The following is a 9,011-nucleotide window of genomic DNA, read 5'->3' as shown; positions in this document are numbered from 1 at the left end:
CACAAAACTGGTAAATATGCCCTTCGACAATTAAAATCTAGTTTTGTTTTGTTAAAATCAAAGTAATGTGAATATTTCAAGCCGCTTAATGTTTCCATCTTCCAAAATAGTTTCCTCCACGATTACAAAAATGAATCCAAAGATGTGACTGGATTTAAAATCAGGAGGAGAGAAACAACAAAAGTAAGGTTGTAACACATTTTGGGGGGCTTAACTGTAATATTACACTACTAGTTACTGTGGAAAGTAGTATTATTACTGTAATGAGTTACAGCCCAACACTGACAGCGACAAAGATAGAAGAGGCGATGTTCTTCACCATAATACAACCAGAAATAATACATAATGTAACTAGCTGAGAAATGTCTATTGTCTCCCAGTATGTCTTTATATTGTCCAACCTTACATCTGAACTTCACAGTTAGAGAAAGCCCTGATGCATCAGCAACACCATACACTGTCTGCCTCCTTGTTCAGCTCTTCATCATCATCGCTGTCATCGCACTGGATCTCCTAACGCTAGCATATTTACAGGACTATCTCATTACGCTGAGTTATATGTGTGTGCTGTGCCTTTCAAATACACTTGTCAAACAAAGAAAGACCGTTCAGCACAAGCTTAAGATTACGCTATAAAAGCACAACATGTGGATTGCGGCGTCTAAATAGCAGGCTTGTGTTCAGCTGCCGTACACCGGTAACAATCAAAACTACAGCAAAACAAGCTGTCTGACAGGATCTGGAGAAGGAAAGAGGGGAAATAAGGACTCACTTTTTGTCTGAGGAGCCAGTTAAAGTCTGTCAGGCACTAACTCGGCCAACCGCAGGGAAAACAAAGAAAATATCCAGAAACAGGTGATCCCTGTTTCTCAAACGGGGATACGTGTACTCTTAAGTTGGAGTACTGCACTTTTTTAAAAATTATCAATCGTGCATAGTTTCTGAAAAGATTTGACTAAAAGTTCAATAAAAATTTACATTTCATATTAAATATTCTTGTTTTAAATGCAATCGTTAACTGTTACACACTAAAATCTCTGAAAAATAAGAAGGAGAAACACAATGACGAGTAGGTAGCCAGTTTTAAATGGCCAACGAAAATCAAGAAAATGGATTTGTGGTTGAATTGTAGCAGCAATACTGAAAACTGAAAACAAGGAGAAAGAAGTGAAAAAGAAACCGGAAACAGGGCCAAAAAGATACCATCAGTAACAGGAATAATATGTTTTAATGGGATTTCTCAACAGGCTACAACCTTTCCAAAGCATTGTGCTTTTACATGTTTAATAAATCACACACTGATGGCACAGCGCTGTATTGTATCTCGTTATATCGGCTATTCTTCCACCAAAAAGCTGAAAGAGGGCACAGTATTGAAGAAAGTTTGAGAACTACAGATTTAAGATACTTTAAAGTGTTGATCTGAATGTGAACTCCTGACAAACTGGAGGAAGACATCACGTCTGAGTTTCCAAAGAGGGCAGCGTATTGATTTTAAGGGTTCATAATTAGCTGCTCTTCCTGCCGCTCCATACATACAGAAACATACAATTACTGAGAGGATTCTGAGAGGCAGGCGAGTGAAGAGCTCATCCATGCATCCATCTAACCATCCACTTAATGGATACATCCACTCCTCGGCCACATAAAACCCATTCCCCACTCTCAGCCGCGGTATCTTCATCACGCTCTCATTTGGAGAGTGTGATTGAGTGGCGGCGGGTCACCAAAGGTCAAACCTCTTACCTTGGGCCATTTGGGGTTGATGACACGTGCTTTGATTGCGTCGTCCAAAGCGGTGCTGTACTGACCCAGTCTGAGATAGGCTGCGGAGCGGTTACTGTACAGGATGCAGTTTTGGGGGTCGGCGGTTAGGGCCTCGCTGTAGAGACGCACAGCCAGTGCGTACTCCCCCTGCTGGCAGGCCTGGTTACTCTGACGCACGCGGTCCAGGAATTCGGCTTTGCTCAGGCCGGGCGGGCTGGAGCCGGACTGTCGGTCCACTCTTTTCACCAGCGGTGCTGAAGGGATCACAGGAGAGGAAGAGGAGGAGGAGGAAGAGGGAGGGTTAGTGGTTCTGCTGGTGGAGCGAGAACCAAACAGAGAGAACTGAGGAGCAGAAGAGGGGAGGACAAGGAGAGAAAGCATTGGTTAATCTTTTAATTAGTGAATCAACAAAAAAATATTTTAATTGATTGCTGTTTTTCTGAATATCTTTGGTTCTTTGACTGTTGGTCCGACAAAACAAGACACCTGAATACTTCAACTTACAGTGTGGGAAGCTGTGGGGGGCATATTGTCACTGTTTTAATTTACTTAAAAGACAATTTAACAGGCAATAGAAAGTTAGTTGCAGCCCCATTTGTAATCTAAGTCAGTGGTTCCCAACCTGTGGGCCGGGATCCCCTCTAGGGGTCGCCAGGGCTTCACAGGGAGTCAGGACTTCTTGATTTTAAGGCAGGTAGGTTGGGAACCACTGATCTATGTATTAACAGCTAATTAGGCTGGATAATTCATCCAAATATTATCAAAATCACAATATGGCCAAGTCCAATATCCAAATCATAGAAGCTTTTTTTTTTTTAAAGTAAAATGTGTGATAAACAGCATTATAATGAAGTACTGTAGAGCTGCATAGACTCCCTCGTTCTCCAGATGTAAGAAAACATGTTTGTTTAGTACAGTTGTTTAGTAAATGTCACATCATCAAGTCGTTTTCAGTGAAACTGAAACTTGTGAAGATGATCATTCCCACTAATCGTGAACTATATTGAAGTCGTTAATATCTGTCAAAATTATCACATTATGATTTTTTTTTTTAACATATTGTTCATCCCTGTGGTTAACATCATCATTGTAAGATGTATTCCATTTCTGCCAATAGATCCTCCTCAATGTTACACAATGGACCTTAAAAAAGCTCTTATACTGAGTCCTTCACTGTTTTTGATCATAATAATGAAAAACATGTTTATTTTATTTACCATTACTTTACATAATCCCAACGGTATCTGGGTTTCTGATCATCTGTCTGCAGTTGTGTGTTGAGTTCTCTACATCTCACAAACCAGGATCAGGTGTTTACGTGCCACAATATCAGGTTTCTATCGGAGTACCTCAGGTAGCAGAAACAGGGATACGGTCGTATTCAGGGCTCTAAAGCCAGGATAAGCTGTTCACATGCTTTAAACATAACCATGTAAACGCTGTCAGATTATTTAAACCCTCAACAATCAATATATTTGCCTCAGAAATCCTTTATTGTTTAAGCTATACTGATTATTCCATATCTGGAACTGTCACTGAGAGAGCCCTTTAAAGACTGACCAAATGAGAAAAAAAGGCTTTTTGCCTGCAGTGTTATAGAAATAAAAATAAGTTTAGAAAGACAAAATGGAAATGTGCTTTTGGTTTCTGTTACATAAGTCATGAAAAACAACTCATTGCAGGCAGAATTCTGCACAGTATGACACCGAAACTGCAGCGGCCTCATTTGCATGAGATGATACTGTAGTTTCTGGCAAATGGGACACCAAACTGCTGCGTGCACTTTTCTTTTCTGCTTGGCGGTAACGGCTTGAATTCCTCAGAGAGACGCAGGGAGAGAGAAAGAGGAGGAAAATCAGACAGAGACGCAGACAGTCAGATGAGGCTTCTGTTCTTCTCATTCGCGTCTGTCACAGCCGCTGAAACTTTGTGTAAAATGTGCTCGATGAGGTTTGTTCTCTGTAGCTTTAACGTTGAAACGCTGCCTCCCTCCCTGATCTGGTGTTTCCAAATTTGTCCTTTCACCAGAGCCTTACACCAAGGCCTTCATTATCTCTCTCTATTCCTCTCTTTCTCTCTCTCTCACACACACACTTAGATACACATTTAAAATATGCAGACTGGAGGGATTCCTAAAACTTGCAAATGCATCACCCAACGGCTTTGAGCAGGAGGCAAGAAAACGGAGAAACTGCACTGATGATTCGCTTCAAATAAAGAAAAGTTTAGGAGAGCAAAACAAAAACAAAGTTTGACAGTGTCACACATGTCACATGAAAACTAATGCAGAGGACAACATCCACTCTGTGCAGGTTTAGACCACTTTAAACTAACACTAGACAGGTAGATCAGATATGGAAAGAGTTTTATTAAGTGAATTGGTTTAACTTAATTCATCTCCTTAGAGAAAAAACAGCATTTAAAGAACAATATAACCTGTCAACTAACTAAATGATCTGTATTAGTATCTGGAGTGGGCGGGATTTAAACCAGAAGTGGGTGGTGCTTAAACTCAAGATGGGTGTGAATAACCAGAAGTTGTTAATTTAAGCCTGAAAATGATATGGGTTGAGAAGAAGTTGCTATATTTATCACAAGAGAATGATTAACAGATGATTTTCTTTTTTTTCTTAAAAGTAAATTAGTACGTTTGGTACACATACATACATTATTGTTACTGTATCTGTACTGTCTACACCTGACCACGGACTACAGATAGAAACTAGCCTTTTGGCTAATTCTGGCATATTTACAGCCGTGTTTATTAATATGTTCCGTCCCTGAGAAACAGAGTTTGAGTTATAATCTGAGTTTTGTGGGAAAGGGAGAGTGAGCGAATTCTAACCCTGATCCAGATACTTCTTCATCACTGGGAACCTATCTCTCTCTTTTCTCCCTATATCTTAGAAAAACACACTTTAGTTGTTAACCTGTGTTACTGTTGCTATGCTCGTCAAACTCTCCAGTCCACTTCACAACTGTACGATTGTGGCGGATTTCCCGCTCGATATTTGTGGTAACTCTTGAAACAATAGGTCCTCGACTTCAGACACAAGTAGACAAAGGCAACTGTCATTTTTGTCGGCTGCAGCGAGCTAATTAACAGCCAGTTAGTATTTAGTCCAGCACAACTTGAAGGATTTCTTCCAGAGGTTAGAGTGCAGAACGAATGGAGACGTTTCCACGTGCAGCAGAGCTAAGTCACTTGTTCTTTATTTAAGAGTTTTCTGGAGCAAATAAACACATTTTGCATCAACCTTGTCCAGTCTGGCTCATCAACTATAAAAAATAAAGATTAATTTCTTATCTTCTGAGACCTGAACAACTTCTCCACTCACTGTTTAGTTCATGGCAGTTTTAATTAAGTGAGCCACTGACAGATGGTGGTGTGATTAATTTTAAGTGTTAACTGTACATGGTTTCCATGCTGCTGGGCAACACTGAGAGGAACAGTGAACTGATGAAACCTTTAAGTGTACAGGGGTCGAAATTCTGAGGTCAAAGTTAAAGTTAAACACCACAAAGACTCTTTTAGATATCTTTATCTTTTTCAGGTTTCATTTATCTAGTTATCTGTTTGTTATACAGTGCTTAAATCACAAGTTTCATTTAAGTGGAGTAGAGTTAAAATGATCGATCTCAAACTATTATGATAATCAGTTTGTTGTTAAGTCATTTTTTAAGCATAAATGCGAAATATTATCAACTTCTCAATTGTGATGATTTTCTGCTTTTCTTTGTCATATGTGATTGTTCATTTATCATCTTTGCGTGTGTCCAACAAAAGAAGCAAAACAATTAAAAAATGTCAATTGTGAGGTTTATTTTCACTATTTTCTGACTTTTGGTACACTAAACAGGATTAGTCAATAATGAAAGTAACTATTAGTTGGAGAAGTTCTTTCAAGGAAGTTTTAACTGACTAAAATATGTCTTGATTTCAAGGGATGTCAGAAAACTTTGAAAATATAAACAGTATATCTCAGCATTTCATTCATTTCTATGAGGGAAACCTTAATGAAATTGTTATGTTTTAAGTTGATATTATTATTTAAGATATAAACTTTGAAGACTTGAACACAAGTTATATTTACTGATACATATTAACTGATAAACAGCCTGGTCCTGTGTTACAACAATGGACAGGCATCAAAGAGAACAAAATACTGAATTTGTCAAAAAAACCACACAACAGAGACAGAGGATTATGTAAAAAGTCCCTAATAATATCAGAAAACCTAATCTCTGATTAATATTCACAGGAAATAATCTAAAAAAAAAAACACTGTTATTGCGTTTACTATATCAGATTTGCTGTCCTGACAGTGGGGGGTACATGGGGCAACATTTGTAAGAGTTCACAGGGCCCGATTGAAAACAACCAATCAAAGCTGAGAAAGAGAAAGATATAAAGTATCTGCATTTCGGACTTGCGACTCACCAATCAACTATCTTTCTCATCTCTGATTGGTTGTTTTCATTCAGGCCCGGTGGATTCTTGCAGATGCCATCAGGAGCACCAGGAGGAGCCAGATGAACCTGATTCTTTCACAGATTATCTGTCTCATGTTCTACTGTCAGGATTTCAGGAAATATGACAAAAAATATGTTTCATAAAAGTTACCTACTGCAGCTTTAAGAGATCCTAATCACAACATGACTTTTACCTAGTTAAATAAAGGAAAATATAAAAATAAAAGTGGTGTTTTAAAGCTTTCTCCACGCTGCCAGGAATAAAACTCTGGTGGGAAGAAATTCTGAAACCCAAATTCACAGGAAAAAAACCTCAAGGACATGACCTCAGTATCCTCCATAGTAGCTACAGCCCTGAGGAGTACAATGACACAGTCACGCTCAATTCACTGAGCACATTTCCACAATTCACAATCTTCTGACGGCGCCCATTTGTCAGCTGTTCTCTCGAGTGTGCCATCATAAAAGCACAGTGTTGTTATGAAACACAAATATGACTAATGTGACATAAATCAGAGCTTGTTTAACGTGTTACCAGGGCGTCGTTTGCTGAAATAAACAAAGCAGTCCACACATCAGGCGCATGGCACTAAGACGTAAATCTCTAAACCTATTACCGTTGAACTAGAATACAGTTAATAGAGCGCCAGGAGAAAAAGTGCAGTATGCAGCCACACAGTTTACATTGCTGAGCTGGTTGTATACACTGTTGTGTTACGATGTTCTTTAAACAGACTAACTGAAGCCTCTGTGCAGCACTGTGTAGTTGCACCTGTGCACAAACTGCTCAGATGGTTTGTTTGTACTGTGTGAGTCAGAGTAAGTTTTATCTTGTCACAACTCATACCTCCGCTTACTCATTTTTTCCCACTTTTTTCGTCATTAACCTGCTGCCGCGTGTTTACCGCCAATGCCAGCTCACCTGATGCCCCTCACTCACCAGCTCACCTGTTCCCCATTCCCTCATTAGCTCCCCTGCATACACTGTGAAAAGACTTTACTGTAAGAAATAGGCTAGAACTTTTCTACTATTACGTTAAAAGGATATTAGTGTTTACTGTTGATTTTAAGTTTTAATCAGTATTTTACCGTATAAATAAGTTTTTACCATCAAACGGACCCATTTTGCCATATGAAAAAACCTTATGAATGCTATGACAGTGGTTTTCTGTGCAATTTACAGCTTATAATATTAAAAAAACTACTTTTTTCCTTCCTAAATTCCTTTAAAATGCCATATAAATAAAGGTTTTGCCATGAAATATCACAGTGTTTTACTGTTACAGAAACATTAGAGTTTATGGTCTTTTACTGTAATGTTTTGACAGGTTTTCTGCGTAAAATCTACATTTAATAGAGTGTAGCACTTTTCCCTCAGATTGTCTAATGTACTACCCAGTCTGAGTGGTCCAGCCTTCATTCCTTTTTCTTGCTTTGCCCCTGCTGACTGATTACTTGTTGCCTTGAACTTGGTTCTCTGCCTCTGAGTCATGCCTTTGCGTTCCTATCTCAGTGTGCAGGACCGTTACAGATCTACTGCATGTTTGATTAATCTCTCAGTGGTCCAAGTCCTGCCAGGATGATTTTGTTCATCTTAAACCTGCTGCACCAAGCTTTTAAGTTGATATCGCAAACTTTATAGCAGCTTTATTTAACTTTATTTAAAGGACCAGTGTGTAGGATTTAGCCACTTCTAGTGAGACACTACAGTAGCTGTGAAACTTCCTGTTCTGGGCTACTGTAGAAACATGGCGGTTCAACATGGCGGACTCCATAGAGGAAGACCCGCTCCCTCTGTAGGTAAAAACAGCTAATTCTAAGGTAACAAAACAATTGTTATTATAACACATATGAACATTATATTCCATTTCTTCCGAATACTCTTCCTAAATGTTAAACACTGGAGCTTTAAGCTGCCATTATATTCCATCTAAAGTGTTTGTTGGACAGTTAAATAGCTCTGAAACATCCGTCCAGTGTGTCCGACCATTTCTGCAGCTTTCAGAAATCAACAATCTGACATTCACACCGCCATTGGCCGGCTTTGTGAACGTGAGAAAGTTAACAGGGTTTGAACTTCTCTCTCAGCAGTATTTTTTTTTTTATTCTTTCCACACAACTTCTACAACAATTTCTGTCAACTTTTCATGTGAAAAACAGCAACAGTATAAACGTCTTCAGGGAGAGACTGTCTGAAAATGTGCTCTGTTATTCAGGGAGGTAGAGAAAAATAACCCTCCGCCTGCCGCCTATATGTTATCCAGCTTGATTCGTGTGGTAGCATACACTGTAAAACCTGATGAGTTAGTTCAACTCAAACCGTTTGAGGAAACCGATGCAAACAAACAATTTTAAACAAAAAATTTAAGCATGACTAAATATTTGATTAGACTACAAGTAACTAATCTATTGTTAAAAGTAAATTAAGTTACTCAAAACTAGTCAGTATATTACTCATATGCAGTATTTATCCACACTTGGAGGCATAAAATGTGTGAATTTATCTGAATAAAATAACAAAAATGTTAAATAAATGTTAATACTTAAATTGCATTTACTCAGTTTTCTTCCACTAAAGCAAATTACATTACATTACGTGTCAAAACATCTGACGTATGATTGACAATTAATTAACTATCAAAATGGTAGCCAATTTTGGGGCTTACATTTTTGTCAAGTCAACTTAAAATAAGAACAAACTGAAATTATATCACCAATATTTAAAATACTGCACAAATTTAGGTGCACTGAAAACAACTCAGTTACTACTT

At 38.4% G+C, this 9,011-nt stretch overlaps 1 protein-coding gene across 1 annotated transcript in view; it reads right to left on the bottom strand.

Annotated features, from left to right (window-relative positions):
• Positions 1-9,011, bottom strand: part of ttc28 (tetratricopeptide repeat domain 28) — a 127,060-nt gene that overhangs the window by 114,508 nt on the left and 3,541 nt on the right. The window contains exon 2 of the mRNA XM_035668077.1: positions 1,747-2,109. Coding sequence (XP_035523970.1) covers positions 1,747-2,109 — 363 coding nt within the window. The remainder of the gene's footprint in view (positions 1-1,746; positions 2,110-9,011) is intronic.

Source organism: Morone saxatilis, unplaced genomic scaffold (genome assembly GCF_004916995.1).
Source record: "Morone saxatilis isolate NCDOM2014 unplaced genomic scaffold, NCSU_SB_2.0 Contig21, whole genome shotgun sequence".
NCBI lineage: Eukaryota > Metazoa > Chordata > Actinopteri > Moronidae > Morone > Morone saxatilis.
This window is presented reverse-complemented; position numbering and strand designations above follow the sequence as displayed.